The 18,804-nt window shown below is 28.9% G+C and overlaps 2 protein-coding genes across 4 annotated transcripts in view; one reads left to right on the forward strand and one right to left on the reverse strand.

Moving 5' to 3' along the window:
* LOC148236689 (peroxisomal acyl-coenzyme A oxidase 3-like) overlaps nucleotides 1-18,804 on the reverse strand; it is a 25,822-nt gene continuing 7,018 nt past the window's right edge. For 2 of the 3 annotated variants that reach the window (XM_088183736.1, XM_088183735.1), the window contains exons 2-13: nucleotides 6,000-6,147; nucleotides 5,011-5,151; nucleotides 4,644-4,959; nucleotides 4,403-4,577; nucleotides 4,056-4,338; nucleotides 3,887-3,989; nucleotides 3,386-3,526; nucleotides 976-1,209; nucleotides 753-907; nucleotides 551-682; nucleotides 332-484; nucleotides 1-260 (exon numbers count right to left, since the gene is read on the reverse strand). In XM_088183736.1, coding sequence (XP_088039862.1) covers nucleotides 150-260; nucleotides 332-484; nucleotides 551-682; nucleotides 753-907; nucleotides 976-1,209; nucleotides 3,386-3,526; nucleotides 3,887-3,989; nucleotides 4,056-4,338; nucleotides 4,403-4,577; nucleotides 4,644-4,959; nucleotides 5,011-5,151; nucleotides 6,000-6,146 — 2,091 coding nt within the window. In that variant the 5' untranslated portion in view covers nucleotide 6,147 and the 3' untranslated portion in view covers nucleotides 1-149. Of the gene's footprint in view, nucleotides 261-331; nucleotides 485-550; nucleotides 683-752; nucleotides 908-975; nucleotides 1,210-3,385; nucleotides 3,527-3,886; nucleotides 3,990-4,055; nucleotides 4,339-4,402; nucleotides 4,578-4,643; nucleotides 4,960-5,010; nucleotides 5,152-5,999; nucleotides 6,148-6,563; nucleotides 6,675-6,755; nucleotides 6,863-18,804 lie in introns of those variants that run through there. The other variant, XM_088183734.1, reaches the window with a different exon arrangement.
* The window catches only part of LOC148236690 (beta-1,3-glucosyltransferase), a 25,986-nt gene continuing 14,962 nt past the window's right edge, over nucleotides 7,781-18,804 (forward strand). Inside the window, exons 1-2 of the mRNA XM_088183737.1 lie at nucleotides 7,781-7,872; nucleotides 11,074-11,124. Of these exons, the coding sequence (XP_088039863.1) occupies nucleotides 7,860-7,872; nucleotides 11,074-11,124 (64 nt within the window). The 5' untranslated portion in view covers nucleotides 7,781-7,859. The remainder of the gene's footprint in view (nucleotides 7,873-11,073; nucleotides 11,125-18,804) is intronic.

Below are 18,804 nucleotides of genomic sequence, written 5' to 3' on the forward strand. Positions count from 1 at the left end.
TTTTAGCAAATATATATTTTCAAAAATATATTAAAATATTAACAAAATATAAAAATACATCATTAATTTACAAATGTACTGATATAATATTATATAAAAATATAAAATCACAATAATATTGATAACAAAAGATAATTTTTATAATTAATTTATAGCTTTGAATTAGTATTACCCTCCCATTTTAAAATATCTCTCCACCACTCCGGCCTTGATAGCGAGCCCGGGTAAGAAAAAAATGAATTTTGAATTCGTTCATATACCTATAAAAAACATAAAATATATTAAGAATCAATATACTTTTATATATTTTAAACATCATTTTTATTCTAACCTTTCCATCACTCTGTCCTAAAATAGAATTCAATATAAAATCAGGAGGAGCAATGGTGTCCACTAGAGCTATGGCTTCCGGTTTCAACGCTCCACATAGTTCTATTACTCCATCTCGAACCATTTGTCCCATAGGACCATTCAAATAGCCACCCTATAATATAATTGTATGAAGTTGAAAATAGTTTTAATATATAAAATATATTTAATAAATAATAACCATGTATAAAGATCCCAAATGTTTCTCTAAAGACCAAGCTCCATATAACGAAGCCATTTTCAACAAAACTTCTTTGCAATTTTCATCTTTTACGTCCAATGTAAAACTATAGAATTTATCCAAAATTGCGTGCTATAAAATATGACATTTAAATTAATCCATTAAGTAATATGATTACTATCATTTAAAATTCAATAACAACCTCGCAATAGATAACAGATAAACTAGCAGCATGATAGGATTGAGCATCATTTCTGGTTGAAAATGTATCTTTTCCTTGTTTGAGCAACTTTTCAGTTTTATCTGATGTCAATTTCAACATGTAACACACAAGCCATTTATATGCATCCAAGGTTGCTGAAAACAATTTACATCATTATACATACATGAAATAGAATTATTAATATAATTTATTATATACTTACTTTTTGGATGAATTGCTTGTTGAATGTTTGATATGTTTGCTTTTGAAGTTAGTATAGTTTTATAGTTGTTCAAGTAATTTCCACTGTTAAATGGCATATTGACTTTCTCTCCTTTTTCAAGCGATTTGAATAAACCTAGTAGCCAATTACTTGTTTGTTGAATCAACACACTATTTTCTCCTTCATATGTACAATTTCCATCATTTTCATTACGAATTTTCCCAATTCCAGTAGCTGAAAATGAAATGATAGTAATTAAAAACATAATGGATATGATCCTACACACTACCCGATTAGAAAGCGTCATTTAAAAATAGGCGCTTTAGGAACAAAAAATATGCATCGCAGTGGGAACGTTACCGAGCGTTCCCACTGCGATGGCGCCGGCACGATTTTATTGCTTTTGACGTGAATTTTTGACTTCTGAGAAGTAATAATTGTTTTTGCGCACTCCTATTGACCAAAACTCGGATTGAATAGACTTTAACCAATACTCTCATATCAGAAGTCCTTAGTAATACTGGTAAGAATAGCAATCATATTTTTAAATCATAGTGTAATATCCACGTGTTGACAAACTATGAAGCAATATGCGAGATGTGATGTCTGTCTGTACTTCTTCTACTATAAATATATATCTACTGATGAAAATTTATTTGAACTTCACCAGTGAAAATATAACTTTACTGAAAAATACACATTCACTGTAACATTTATATATCACATTTAAATAAATAATGATGTAAATGTATATATTAGTAAATATGGTAATGTTGAAATCATATAATTTTACTAGGACCTGTGTGATAAATTATATTTTTATTGATCTACTGGTAAAAAATTATTCCGGTGTGATTTCACTAAAATGACATTTAAAAAAATATTTTCTAGATACATTTGAGACTATTTTTTAATTTTTTGAGAGATAACCCAAGAATATCTGTCATTTAATTTTTTTAAATTTCTATTTCATTAAGATTTATATTATTTAATTAAATGACATGCATTTTTCTGGCCAAATTCAAGAGGGGGCAAATACTCACACCTGCCCCCTCCCTAAATGACGTCCCTGTACCATAATTGTTGTATTTATTATGGGCTACTTGAAAAAAATTTGCACTTCAAAAAACAAGTTTGCATTAGAGAAACAGAATTTGACCAAACGGTCATATTGGTTTTAATAAGTATTTTTCCCAATCGTTCAATTTTCTCGGGAAGAATGTATAAAAGGGTTGACTCAGAGAGGCATTAACGTCAGCTCTTAGTACTGTGATGCGTTACAGACCGGGAATTTCCTAGCAAAAACAAAATGTATTGAAACTTTTTTTTTCGAAACTGTATCGATGGTATATAATGAAGATGTATAAAATAAATATACAATGTGACATTTTTATTGTCATTTACCCAGAAAAACACAATATTGTTTTCGTCCCAAAGCATGGTCACATTACGAAATATTAAAATAAAATAAATAAAAAATATTGTACTATATGTAAAAACAAGATTATAAGTTCATTTAATACAGACGTATAAAAACAAAATGCTAGGATTATCATGTAGCTATTAGAAAAAATAATAATAATAAAATTTCGTAAAAGAATATTTACATATTTTTAAATATATATTTACAAAAAATAGGTATAAGCAAATTGAATGCAGATGAATAAAAAAACAATGTCAGGGTTGGCACATTAGTTTTAGAAAAATAAAATTTGAAAAATATAAAAAAAATGTGAAAAATAAACTTTAAAAAACATTGTATAAGTATACTAAATATAGACATATATAAAAACACTGAACCAGGGTTGTCACAGAGTTTTTATAAAAAAAATATATTTAAAAAATATTGAAATATAAAATAACGTCAAATACATGCCAAGCGTAAGTTACAACTGTAATTAATTATTCTTGTTAGTAAAAGTAAAAGTCCACATGTCACAACCCCTTACAGTGACTCTCATTGAATGTCAAACAAAGGTTTGATTTAGATCTCTTCAATGTTGATAATAATTGCGATTTATTCCGTCCAAAGTTTTTTTGCTATCTTAAGAGATGTCACTATGTGTTAAAACATTTTATGTCACGGAAAACACTTGTTATTAGGTAGTAAAATAAGTACAAAGTGAAGCGCGTTAACGCGCTCATTTTGTATGACCGGCCTCATGCGCCCAGACATATAGAGCGCTTTAAGGCGCAGAAAGGGTTAAAAGGCTGTGACACTTCTGTCATTTTAACGAATACTTTACTTCAGACTCTATATATGACATCACTACCCAATATTGACATCTGATTTACATATTGCATGAGCTATTATTGGTATACATCATAGGTCGTGCAATATATAAGACAGATTTTCCTAGATAGAATTCGAAAATATTAGTTTAAATGTATGTAACACTATTTATAATACCTTGAAGATAACCATGTCCTCCGCATGCTTCACGGCACACTTGTATGCCATCTCGAGCCATCCATGAAATTGTAGGTTTTGAGGCCGATGATAAAGCATGTATTTCCATACTTTTAGCTACAACTTCATCTTTATTTACACCTGAAAATAATAATAATTTTGAAATATACTTTAATGGTATATATTAAGGCTGATCAGAAAGTATACAATTTATTTTTGTGTCTAGTTTCAGATACTCTTAAGCAAGTGTGATTTTTTGTTAGACTGTGCAGACTTTCAGTCGCTGCCAGCATCTGTGATAGTTGCATTAATAAAATAGTATTTGTTGAGCAGATAATAAATATGGTAATTTTTGATGAAGCTATGCGCAGCGTAAATCCCATAATAATCATAATATAAGTTTGTAGAATATCAATTAAATGATTAAAGCAGCTTTTTTCAAGTGCAAGTACCGATATTTTTTAATCAGCATATGTATTAATAAATTGCAGCTATTTATACCTGTCATTGAATCGATTATGAATTGTAAATGAGCCTCAGAAAACCAATCGCTGAATATTCGTCCAGCAAATGCCCCTGCTAAATATGGTAACAGGCGGAATTGCTGAAATAATAAAAAAATAATGCTTATTGTGAGCTTGATAGTGTTTATCTATTGATTAAAATTTACCTGCTGTTGATATTCTATAACGGAAAACTCTTCATCAGAATTATCCGGGCCGAACTGTTTGCGAATCGCCGAGTAACGCAGTGCAATTGTTATGGCTTTTTGTAAATAGATTGTGGCCATATTACCAATGCCAACTCTACCACCAGACAGAGCACCCAACGAAGCTCCGAAACGCTTATTAGGATCCTTAATTGGACTGACGTATTTACCATTATCGTCAACATCACCGAGCTTATTCAATAAACAATCGCGCGAGATGCGGTAATTGTTAAACATTAAGAACCTATAAAATAAATTAAAATTTGTAACTTATATATTACAATAAATGATAAAATATGCTATCATACCCATTATCGACACCATTGAGACCGATCTTCTCTCCCATATCTCCGACAATCACACCAGGGAATGGACGTAAAGACTTTGTACACCGAATCGGTATCACAAAAGTATGCAATCCGTGATTTACACCATCGGAAGTAATTAATTTAGCATAAACCACTGCGTGAGTTGCAGATTGTCCTGATACATTTAGAATCACATTAGGTGTAAATTTCGCAGGAGAACAATTTTTATAAGATAACTTACCCAAACATCCTACCCAGCATTTAGCAGCACGGAAATCAGTACTGTTCATTACAAATTCTTTAGTGTTTAAATCAAACGTAGCTGTAGTCATCATTCCTTTAGCGTTCGAGCCGTGAGCTACTTCCGTGAGAGCAAAACAGCCGTTTATTTCACCTGAATTATTTTTCGCGACATACGTAAGATGCTTGTCTGTTCCAAGATTTGCAACTACGTTCGAGAACATGGTGTAAGTCAAGCTTAGTTTGATTCCAGTGTCGGGATCGTACATAAAAATTGCTTCGCTCCATGCTGAGATAAACTTCGGATTTTCTAAAATCTAAAATTATTATTAAAGTACATAATAAATTTGTATATTTTTTTATATTACCTTTGGAAACGGTAAGAAATCATTTTCTTTTAAGCATTTCATTCGTTTTAAAGTGGTATGTCTGATTTCATCTAGACTTGTGAATGTAACGGGTGAGTTGTGAAACAAATCATTGTTTTTCATAAAATTCCAAATATCGTACTGAAACGGATAAACATATGTATATCGTCACTGCATGTTAAATATAATCCATGTTATGATTTTACCAATTAAAAAATGACAACAATATCGATTTACTTCCGAAAGGTAATAGGGTTAGATGTAATATGTATAGTAAAAATCTTAGTAATGGTTAAATCTCCTTTTATTCATACTAAACCACTACTGCAGATGCTAGTTTCGATTTAGTGGAATGTGAATCATCGCTGAATTATAAATAAAGATGTATTTTTAAAAATTTAAATTTAGTATTAAAAAAAAAGCTATTATTATGTTGTTAATAGTGTTGCAATCTGAGGGGTAATATTGAAATATTGAGATGCACATGCGCGGGCCTCGCGCCTTCGGCGTGACTCCCCCGCAGATCGACAACTGACGCACCAGATTGCAGATTACTCCTCAGATTGCAACACTATGTTTCTTATAATATGAAGTACTAGCGGAAATATCTTCTTTGTAATTGAAAAATTAGAAACTCGTGTAAAAAGACTAGTACAATGATTTTAATTGATACAAATATTGTTTTTATTGTACTTTAGTACTTCCATAAATTATTATTGTAATGCTTTATAATAAACAACATTTTTTGTTTTGCAGTCTTGGGTAAAAATGTTTACAAGCTTACCCTAGTTCCATTGCATAGTCTAGATAAATCTATGTTATAAAGTAGCATAATTTGGGCTTCATGTTCAAAACCGAATTATGAGGTTGCAAAAATTTTAGAACTCGGTGGAGAATTATACAGAAACAGTGTGGAAGTTGTTAGCGAACATATACATACATTCATCATGTTACTTAAATGTATATAGTAATAAAAAATAATTAAATACTTTATATCGGAGAACTTCTTCATCATGAATCGTCAATTTTAATTTTCTCCAGTCAAATGATGCTTGCTTTCTATAAGATGTTAATGGTCCAGTTGGAAATTCTGGAAGAATATCTTCTACCCTTTTTACATCCTCACTCGTAGCCATTCTGAAACAAAGAAAAAAGTGCTTGTGAGAAATCACACAGTGATTAAGTAATTGCAAATTATAAACTAAGTTAACAACAGTCCAAAGTCTAAGGACAACTTGTATTTTTATAAGGCAAACTTTGTTTCAATTACTATTCACTTATATTTTTTTAAATCACAGATGAGATAAGATAACTACTTTTGATATAATTTATAAAAATAAAATAATTTTCATAATTTAATGATTTTCTCAAAAACTTACACAATTACTCATTAATTAACAATTTAAATTATGCGCTAAAAATATATGCAAATTAAATTCATTAAAAGTAAATGTTGAAAGTTAATAATGATATTATTAAGGTATGGTCGTTTAATAGTAGATGAATGGCCAAAATCTCTAATGTCAATCATAGATTTAAAATTAAAAAAATACCTCCGTATCGAATTTGACATAACACTGCGACCAAGCCGCAACATGCCAATGAAACACTGCAAAGTGTTTATGACCTCGGTTCTTACGTCAATTCATATATAAGCTCGTTTACTGGTTTTGGCCATAAAACATAAAAAAAGCGGCTACATCTTTTAATAAAATAATATAAAAAGGCATAGAAATTCTTATTACTTTTCATACGTGCCGTATCTCAAACATTTGTAAATTTTAGTTTCAATGTTTTTTTATCGGTAACTTTTGATATCAGTAGACAACTGCGTTGTAAAGGAGCAGAACAGCTAAATGTCAAATAAAATTCCTTTGCATGAGTGTATTATGAACATAAATCATAAATCTATGAAATTATTGCTTTATTAAAGTAGAGCTGTAGAGCCTCAGTCGGTAGTAATTCAGTAGCGTCATCTATAGTCTTAATAATGTGACTAGTTTTTAAAATTTAAGATTGATTTTTTTAAATTATTATCCGTAAAATAAGTTTAATTGAACAAATATTATGTCATATAAATTTTCTAGCGAGCTACACACCCACTGAAAATATAATATTTATAATATATTTTACAAAAAACTGTTTGTTCATTTATATAGGCCATTGATTGAGACAAAGGCTTACTTTTTACTCTAAAAAATAGTATATTTTCGCGCTGTGAAAAAACTAATGATTTTTTTCAAAAGCTTGTAATTTTTATCAAGAAAATGACCTATGTTATTTAGAGTTGCAACAAGAAATTATATGTTTTGCATTTAAAAAAATTGTGAAAAAATGTAGGTAAAGAACGATAACATTAAACGAATTTGACAGGCTTTGAGGTGATAGCTGCCTTACAAATTTTGTGCAATTTACAATTATAATGAATTTGCACTTTTTATGTCATAGGTTCTTCATAACTTTTCCCTCCTTCTCTACTATATATGTCACAAGATGTCATTAAGCGAAATTGCTTCACTGTCACAATTCTGCCCCCCCTTTAAACTAAAGTGTCGAATTCAGAGTTGAAGTTAAAATTGAATGTATCTTAAAGCATAAACCAATGCTAAATTACACGCTAAATATTAAATTTGTTTTATCAAAAATGTTAAATTATAATTGTATAAATTTAAAATAAAATAATAAATAAAATGAATATAAAGAACTCTTAAAACCTAATAATTTAATTGCTGCGTTTGGCGCATAGTACGTTGTTTGGAAACGTGCTGTCAGTTTTGTATAGTCGGTTTAGTAGTAGGTGTTGTAAAATGTTTTTTTTTTGTTTTCATTCAAATTGATGACACATTAAAATGAATCTATCAGGTTTGTTTTTATATATTAATATAATATAAATTAAAATAATTAAATTATCAAAGTTACCATTGAAATTATCAATCATTTAGATATAAGATATTTAACCTTAAAAGAACATCTTCTTTAATTTGTGCAATATTTTAATAGTCATATTTAGTAAGGTAAGCATTTGTTTTATTAGGCCCACCATTCACTACTATTAGTATTTTATAACACTATTTTAATGCTGTAGAAAGATAAATCATAATAATGGAGAGTAAATTGCATGATATAATTTATTTAAAATTTCGTTACATAATTATCTATTTTATTATTATAAGTTTATGTATTAAAACTTATAAACTGTCTTATATTTATTTATATTCTATTAACAAATAAATATATATTCTATAAATCTTCGCCAATTATATAGAATTCTATTAAAATTACAATAAAATTTTAATTTATTTTATCGATGCTCTCGAAAATATTATTTTTAGATACAAAATTTGCTAACAAATAATATTAATATTTATTAATAATAAAATTGATTTTAAAAATATATATTTAATTGAAATCGTTTTGCATAAAACGAATATATTTTAATAAGGATATTAACCATTATTGTTACATAAAAATCCATTAAAAATATCTCTAAATGAAAGTTAGTAGATTGTTTATGTACATATATGTACTTTAAAATATTCATCGTACCTAATAGTAAAACTCTTTTAAACATACATTTATTTATGAATTTTTTCAAGTCATTGAAGTTTTCGGAAGAATTTCATTTCCACGTTTTTCATAATTTATTTAATACTAAAAATAATTAAAAAATATTTACGAGTACGATTCAATAAAATTTAATTATTTTATTGCTACAAAATTTTATAATAATTATAATTATGCTCACACATACAACTTATTTTTTAATCAAAGAAATTAAAAATATACTTAAATAATAAAATAAACTATATTATTTTACTCATAATTTTCACTGCTGTTTTCTAAAACAACTGTTTTTCTTATTCTTTACAATTGTTAGTTCGAAGTTGCTATCATTATCATTAAAAACATTTAAAATTTCTTATTAATTTGGAGAACGTTCCCTGGCTCATGTTAAAAACTGAAACTGATGTAACAGTTTTTGTATTATTTATAAATTTCTTCATATTTCATATACTTATAAATATTTATTTTATCTTTTGGTCGATTTTGAAATGCTCTTTGAACATTGGGATTGGTGTTTACTAACACGTTTACTAATTTTTTACCCAATTAATTGAATAACTTCTTAGAAGATTTAAACTAAATGAAACTATAATATAAACTATGTTATCTTCTTCAGTTATCTTCCGCAATATCCAATTTCTTAATTTTTTCCACATACTTTTATAGCATTTTTTCTCCTCTTGGTAGAATATGATTACATCTATAACTATTTATAATTTTATTAAATTCTTTTCAGTTGTATGCATTAATTGTATATTTTTTAATTTTGTAAAATTACGTACATTGTGAGACGAATATACATTTATATTTCTACTGTATGTATTATATATGCTATGTATAGTAAATGCGTTTTTTTAGTGAAATTATATTTTCACTGAAAATTTATAGTGAAAATGTATCAAATAATTGATTTAAAATTTCACTGGTCAATATCAGTGAAACTGTATTATACGTGTAGTACGTTCGTAACATTTTTGGCCTTAACAGGTGATGTGTTGTCCTACTATTTTGTAAGCTCCTTTTTTTTGTTGAATGTAATTATGAAATTAGGAAGCTCATTATTAAATGATTTTTAATACCTAATATGTATGCTATGTGAAGTTCAATTAATCTTCAAATTTAAACTTAATCTGTGATAGACTAATTTCTATATCGTAGATACGATAGAAATTTAAAAACCTTCCTTACATAACCCAGGTCTTTCAAGTCAATAGTCAGCAACTTTTACCACTATTCTATCGTGTTGGTTATTTTAATTTTCCAGTTCCGAAACGTCTATTTGATGTTGAAACCAAAACCTAACTTAAACGAATTAAGCTAACCCAACTAATGTAAGTTCAAAAACTATTGTTAGTTTTAGAACGTTAATTTGATTAAGATGTGTATGTTTAATTTGTTTAGGTTAGGTTATGTGTTATATTTTCGTTTTTTTTTTAAAAACACGATAATGAACGTTTTATGTCTGTCAAATGATGGTATAGAGCAGCATATAATTTCACTAGCACATGTTAGTAAAATTATATTTTCACTAGTAGAAATATAAACTTACCGGTGAAAATGTATTCCGATATAATTTTACTGAATTGGCAAATGAAAATATATTTTCACTGGAAATACACATTTACTGTAACATACACTTATATTACGATAGTATGAATATAAATATAAATGTGTAATATTTTCAATTTTTTATGTTCTCATTAACTTATCTATTTTTTATGATAAATATATATATACATGCGCTATAAAAACACATTAGTTGAGTTAATAATTCTCCATAGGAGCGATCCACAAGTTCTTTAAATACTTTTTATATTAAAAAGCTAATAATTACTGAGCATACATTATTAATACTATTTATTTTTATTTTCACTGAAGTGAACACTTTTAAATATTCAAGAATAACAAAAAGTATATGTTGTACATTGATAGTATTGATATTAACTAAATTATTGAAAATATTTTTCATATTGAATTAAGTGCTGGTTTTTGTAAAATGATAACCTTCAACTCCATAAATACGATTAAAACATTTCATTAAATTACACGAAAATGCTTTTAATATTAAATAACACGCGAAAGTCACAATATCACAAAAGCATTTTAATGCCATTTTTAAAGCTCATATAATAATAAATTCCAATACAATAGTGATACGAAAGCGAAATAAAATCGCAAATGCGAAAATAAAATACTTTCATATTGTAAAGAGCAAGCGCGTGTCGTTGAGGTACTACGAAGACTTCAGTCGTTTCTTTCGTAGCGTTCGTAGCACACGCGCCGCTACGATGCTGATATTACGTGACTTTAAAATTTCAGGTAAAAGTAAATTTTATCGGAAAATGATAAGCTATTTAATAAATTCTACCCTATTTTTTCTACAATCTCATTAAGGTTTATATTTGTTTTAAGAAATATTAAATCGGGTTTTTCTTTTGTTATATTATAATATTTTATTAATGTATGATACATAAATTTTTTTTTTTTTTTATTTTGTAGTCCTTTTCGCTTTGGTGCTCGCTCACTTCACGGCGATAGCGTCAAGCTTAAGTAAGTATAAAGCTCTTTATAATCTAATATTTATTTCTCTTTGATTCGTCAATTAAGCTCTTAAGCTTTCTTTCAATAATATTTTCCGGTGTAATGACTCGTGCCTTTGAAATGCCTTTCGTCGCTTAATGAGCTACGAATAAATTTATTTTACAAACCAGTATATTTATAAATGTTTTAACTTTTAACTTGAATCTCTAAATTTTATTTTTTTATTTACCATTTGTTATAAAATATATTATTAATTATTTTTAAGCACAATTCAACTCAATTTTACAAGAAGAGTCTGTCTTTTCTGTTTCTTTTAAAACAGTCTTTCAGTTTCTTTTGAAACTGAAAGATCTAATGTAAAATAACTCTCCCGTTATTTTTACATTAGATCTTTCAGTTACAAAGAAGTTATTAAAATGTATTTGTACGGCGGGACATTTATTTTTCTTTGTATTTTCTCTGAATGCATTTATTTTACAGCTGCAATAAGCCTTTTTCTGTATCAATGAGAATCTATTTGAAAGTCATTTTATTGCGGGTTACTTTGCGGGTTAATATAAATATTTCAGTATTGTTTCATTCTGTTGCGTCATTTAAAATAAGATCCATTGAGTGACAATAACATGAAACGAAAAACTTTCTGAGATTTATGTTTAAAGCCTTGCGAAAGCCCTGGCCTATGCAATTTGTAATGTCTAATCTTAAAAAAGTAACCTATCAAAAACTTTAGATGTGATAAACCAGAGTTTGAATCCCATTTGTATTAATGATTATCAAATAATTATAATTCTGATAGATTAGGTTTTCTTAGATTTTCCTAGTCTCAAGATGAATTATTAAAATAAAATCACGCTAGATTGTGCATAGTGACATATTATATAATAAATAAAATATATGTCACCATCTTACATACTGATTTCAGTCTGGCTGTAACGCATTGGGCTAACGCCTGCCATACTACAATATATTAACGTATCTCATATTTTTATTAATCCTATAAAATACTCTTTCATTAAATGTACACTAATAAAATTCGTATTTATAAATTGAATAATTAACGATAAATGATTATTAAAATTAAATTATAATTAACGATAGTAGTTATAGTTGGTGATTGAAACTCTGGGTTCGATTTTTATATGAACCTTGATATTTTTCGCAGATTTTAATTATAAATTATTATATAATTATACTTCTGATTGAACATAGGTTTTCCTAGATTTTCCTAATCTCACGACTGAATGTCTAAAATAAAATTGCGCCATGTTATGCATAGTGACATCTATTGATTGTAAACTATAGTAGTAGTCAAGCGCGTATGGTGTGATACTTCCCTTTCGCCCGCTCGCGTGTTAAGTGACGAGAGTGAGTGAGAGATAAGGGCGTGCGTTACATGCGTTCCGCACGCCCACTTATTCTCACTCACTTTCATCACTTAACACGCGAGCGAGCGAAAGGGAATGTAACTCACCGTATGCGCCTGGTATTAGCTCGTACTAAATAAAATATATATCTTACATACTGATCTAGATAGTCAAATAAGATTACAACGAAAGTTTTTATATAAAAAATCTCATATTTTTTTGGACTTTCTCATATTTTTTGAACTAGTGAAAATATAACTTGACCAAAAAATACACATTCGCTGTAACATTTATACATCAGATGTAAATAAATAATGATAACTATATAAATATATATATATATATATATAGTAATCATATAATTCTACTAGCACCTACCAGATAATTTATATTTTCACTAGTAAAAATATGTATCTACTTGTGAAAATGTATTCCAATATGATTTTACTGAAATGACATTTAAAATAATATTTTCGGGATATATTCGAAACTTTGTTCCCGATTTTCTTCTAGGAATAACCACATGAAACTGAATGTATTATTTATTTATTTTGCTGCATTAAATCTAGTTGTCAAATTACCAATAATACAATCTATAAAAACATTAAATTTATATAATTCAGCTGGTGCTGTTGTTGATTTTTCGTTATTTCTTTGCTTCTTCCTTAGGTATTCGATCTAAAAAATTATATCGAATACATAAATTGACTGCTTATAATTTACATTCGTTGAATATTTCCTCTCATGTCTAATATTTTTTGAACGTTAAAAAGTAATAAAGTCAAATAAATTTTAACACAAACGGAGCCGCGTCATAAAACTACAAACTGTCCCTTTGAATAATAATGTTTATTGTGAAAGTATGTGCTTTTGAAGGCAATGTTCCGCTCCTTTTATTTATTGTTAATATGTAAAAAATGACTATAGGAACTAATACCTGGAATACATCAGTATATAGTACATCTCAAACAATTGTAGTTTAGTTCAGATTCATTATTTGATTAAGTTTTTACTTTTTTTATAAATATATTTTAGCTACGATTTTTCCAGAGTTGAGCCCTTCAAAGAAAACGGGCCCCTGAAATTTGTCCCCTCTCCCCCTCCCTCTCGGAAGGCCTGATTACATATATATTAATGTAATTGATTTTGAACAAGCTGTATTTAACAAATTTAAGTTTTTTTTATTAATATTTGTAAAGCATATTATATTAATAATATTAATTATCAAAACATATTATAAACTAAACTGTTTTTTTCAAAGCTTATAGGAATGTGAATAGGTAGTTTGTCTTGATAAATTTAATATGCTGATTAATATCTCTAGAAAAAAACATGAAAAAATTCTCACTGCAAAGCTTATACGTGTCAAATGCAATTTATAATAAACGTTCCTAGTTAGTTTAAAGGATGTCTGCTAAGGTGTTTTTTTTATTGTAGGCTTCCGTGCAAGATAAGAGGTCCGTCGTGACGCGGAAGCCATTAAGCCACGATTAGAGCCTAGACCTCCTCCGTATCCAGGCGTAAAGTTGTCCGATTTCATTGTTGGGTCGATGTGACCCTCGCATGGCAGACACGCCATCCAACACCACCCCACACTCTTTGAGATTTTTGTTTTATTATCACTTTTTATTTCGACGTGCGAACGGGTGCGCGAGACAACCCCCCTTATTGGGTCTAGGGATCCCTTCTCTTTGCCCTAATGCCAGTCATTTCCGAAGTAGGCAATCTCTAATGCAGCATTGGGTACGCTCGATAGCACACGATAAACATATATACAAATAAATAAAATAATATACGATCCTCAATTTATATATTGTATTTGTATATGTATATACAAAATATACTACAATACATATTATATAAAAGGTGGTCCAACATTTCTCTTAAATTCTCATATATTAAGTTCATTTTAATTTATACTTCTAACAAACTGTGTGAAAGGTACTACTTTTTAGTATTAAAAATATATTAAAATCCAAGGTTTTATGTGGTACTTTTTTCAAACAGCTGCTGTGGTATATAGCTTAAGAGTTCATATTTTTTGGGACACCCTTTATATGTGCTTCCAAGGAAACGACGTGAAACTGATAACTTCCACAAGGTAGGCTTGATGTATTGTATATTATTTTGGCTGAAGCATCTGCGTGCTATGGTACGATATTTTTTTAGTTTATATATTTTTTTTATTTGCGCAAAATAAAGAAAAGGCGAATTATGTTAGGGTCGATTACCAGATATTTCCGACCAAATATTTGGTATTTCTGATATTCGATGCCTGACAATTCACGATATAATACGTGCAATATACTGAAAATCGTGATAAGAATTTGCGCAAAACAATATAATAGATTTTCATAAAAGAGTATTTTGGATATTTGAGTAGCCCTCTATCATAAACATGTACATATGTATATATAAAAAATATATTTTAAAGGTATAATTCATAGTTATCTATATTAAAAATAATTGTTTGCATATTGATGTCTATATATGTTCATAAATATGAAAAAGTGAAACTATATACATAATATACTAGAACAATAATATTATTATGACAATTAATTATTTTAATTCTGATCGTCCTATATTTTTATTCTGACCGTATGCTATTTTTATTTTAACAATTTGATATTTATTCTGACCCAGGATAATATTGTATAATTATGATCATTATAAAATTGTGATTTTTATTTGACCCAAATTTGATTTAAATTCCGAGTATTTAATTTGTTGCTATTTGTGTATACTAAACTATTACTATATTTTTCTTACGCTCCACTGATTGTGATTTCTGAATCGTTTATATATATTTTAGGAGTGGGATTTCAAGTTTTCCAATAATCGACTACATATTTATATATATACTAATTATTAATTCTGCTTTCTTGGATAGTAATATATATATGTATATAACAGAGAAATGTCAAGCTTCGTATGTAATTTGATATCCGACTTCCAATTATAGATTTACACCACTGATCTATCGTGCTGGTTAGAAGTTGCAAATTTCCTAGATTCTTGACGAAAAAAATACATTTTCCTTCCGACCCCTAGCACAAAGTCATTCGTACACTTCTCGATAAATTTCTCAAACGGCGAATCCGTCGAACGAGAACTTCCCAATGCAAACTTTCAAAACTTTTCCATTTTCAATGAAATATCGGCAGCAGGACCAGCCGTTTCCCTCCTCCGCCTGCCTTCGAATCAAACGGCTCGTTTGCCATAACACAGAAATAAAACACCGAAAGCCTTTCTCACCCTACCTCTCTCATTCTGCCGCCTAAGACTTTTATTATTTTTACACATACACCTTTACAGAAGAATCAGACTACGGAAAACATTCGCTCGGAGCGTTTATCGCCGTTGTTATCCGAATCGATGCAGGGGGTCGCGAATTTGTCCTATTCCCGATAATTCCCAGATGTTGTCCCGCAAAACTTCTCTCCTTATAATACATTCATGTCCCGGCGGCGGCGTCTGATATCGGCACACACGTTCGATATTATGTATGTAGTGGAAGACTCGTTCGGATGCGATAAAACGGCACGGTTCGATGAATTCCAGTAGCGAGAAAACCTTTTATGTCATACATATATTATTTCATTTCCGAATGAAGTGGGTATTATCCGATAAAAACAACGATATAGTCTGTAATTTTCTGATTTTCCATTGAAACTGATGTTTATTTCCGAAAAGAACAATCTTTAAATGGTATGAGTATACATTTTTAAAGCTGGCAGAAGTACATTTCCAAGCAAGTCAGACGTAAACATAATTGAATTGGAGTTTTGCGTCAAAAGCAAGGCATTGCAATAAATATTCAATATGTCGATGAAAGATTTCATTCTATGCATTTTAGCATATAAGATTATTTATATAGAATTAAATTATCTAATATTCAAAAGTAAAATAATAATAATATTCCATACTACCAAACCATATTTTAATATGCTTAAGACCAATATGGCATGTGCAATTCATATTGCTAAGATACCTCGCATTTAATGGTTTAATATAGATAATTAACACGTTAATATTCGTTAAAAAATTTTGCAGAAAATCTTTCATCAAAGCTGAACAGTAAGCGATTTACTGAAGCTAATCTCCAAAATGTATCTAAATCATCTGTAGCGATGAAGAATCAGGAGACACTCTAATGGAGTAAAATATTTTCAAATCGTCAGTATATATTAAAATAGCTATATTTCTAAACAAATTTACCTAAAATCCGAGTTAATTTATTCTGTGTTTATGTCATTTATGAACAGAAGAAACACCAGTATTTAAAAATTAAATCCTAGCAATACTTTAGAGATTGCTTAGTAAATTATTGAATACTGCGAATAGAATATACCCTATTCTAAATATTGGAATACTCGAATACCGAATTTATTTGCCCGTTTTTTAGCTATAACTATATTATAACTATTCATAAAATAATAAATTTACTTTATTATTATATTGAAAATATAATAGTTTACCTTTACATACTGTCTGTTTTTACAAAACACAACAATATTATTCTCACACTAATTTGGTGAATTGTGTGAGTTACCTGTTATTTTATATAAATAAAAAATAATTTAATATGAATAAATTATATTTTTAATGTGTGATAAATATATGTTGGCTAATATATAAATATTAGTCATTAACAATGTTATGTTTATTTTTTAAATCTTCCGTCATAACCTGACAAGCGTAAGCCCAATGCGTTTCAACATTATAAATTTGTCCAACTGTGTGAGTCAATCAGATATAATGAAAGTATTAACCACCAGACTGAAAGTCTTGGAATCATTAATTATAACATATGTGTAATATAGTTTATAATCAATAGATGTAAAATATTTTTAAAAATACAAATTTGAGTCTGCTGCCGTGGCTAGAACGACCTCTGGGTTACCAGTCTGCGACTGTTCTATTCTACATATATTACATTAACTTTAAAAACACATTTTAGCAAAGCAGGTAGTTAATTTTTTCTCAATGCTGCAGCTTACTGTGTATTTATAAAGTTGGTTGATATTTGAAGTTTTTATAAAGTAAAAATTTAAAAATATTTCACCACAAATATGATGGAATAGTTTTCAAACATTATTTTTTATTGATTTAAAATAAAGAATTTAGTACTTATTAATTAGCACGGCGCAACACTAAAAAAATAGCGTGTTGTTGCTCCCCACTGCATTTCCGTGCTGTTCAAACCCAAACCTAACCTAAATATTCGATTAGGTTTGGGTTTGAACTGCAAGTAGACGTTTCGCAACTGTGAAATTTGATAATTATAAAATAGTTTTATATTTATTTCCATATAATAAATTTAAGCGCGCGAACGCCGATTGGCTTACAGACGCACAGAAGTGTGACCACGCTAGAGTCAAGGGAAACGCAGTAGGGAGTAACAACTGGTGGTTTTTGAGCGTGGCGCCGTGCCAACTATCAAGTACTAAAAAATAATAATATAATTTTTATTGATTTAGAAGAGTTAAAAAAATAAATACCAGTCATTGAAAAAGTAGATTTATAAATTGCATTCCAATCATTTATAAAAAAAAACTTTTTTTATTCAGGAATTAGTAAAATTTGACTTTATTTTTACTAGTAAAGGTTTTAATTAAATACTTGTGTTTCTTTAACACATTGAAAATTCCCACAGTTGTGTGAAAGTTTCTTCCATTTTTTTTATCTATGAATTTAATTAGAAAATGATTGAGATATTTTTTTATAAAATAAACATTTAATTTTTTCAGACGGTTTAGCATCAAAGTATGAATAGCATTGCTTGGTTCCGAAACTTCAAAATTCTAATTCCCAAAACGGCCGGCCAAAAGGATCAAACGTGATCCAGGTTTATCGCAAAACTTCCGCTTTCCGTTCACCCCATCCCACTTAGAGTATAGACAAACGGGTAGCGATTCGTTAAATAATCGAAAAATGGCACTATTTCTGCAAATTGAGGTTTATTCAAATATGGAGGCCTCGTAATTGAGTTTGTCGGATAAAGTCCGACCGGTGGTGTGGGAGGGAAAAGGTGGAAAACTCGATATGGCCAATTGCCAGGACTCCCCAGTTCTGCCGGGACATCGCATCGCCACTTAGCTCTTGTTAGAACTGAACAAAAAAGAAAAGTGTTAAACGATCTAATTTTTTTTCGCAAGACCAGAGAATATCGTTAACACTTTTACGCGACATTCGTTCTCGTTAAGTTTAACTGGCTGTGTTACGTTTTTTTTCTTTGCGCTCTTCAAAATTGCCGTATTGATCTTTGCCGCTTTTTTCTCCCCCTACTCGGCGCTTTTCTTTCTGAATCTATGTGTAATGA

This window comes from Plectrocnemia conspersa, unplaced genomic scaffold, assembly GCF_051122295.1.
Source record: "Plectrocnemia conspersa isolate PC_06_02 unplaced genomic scaffold, ASM5112229v1 ptg000003l, whole genome shotgun sequence".
Lineage (NCBI taxonomy): Eukaryota > Metazoa > Arthropoda > Insecta > Trichoptera > Polycentropodidae > Plectrocnemia > Plectrocnemia conspersa.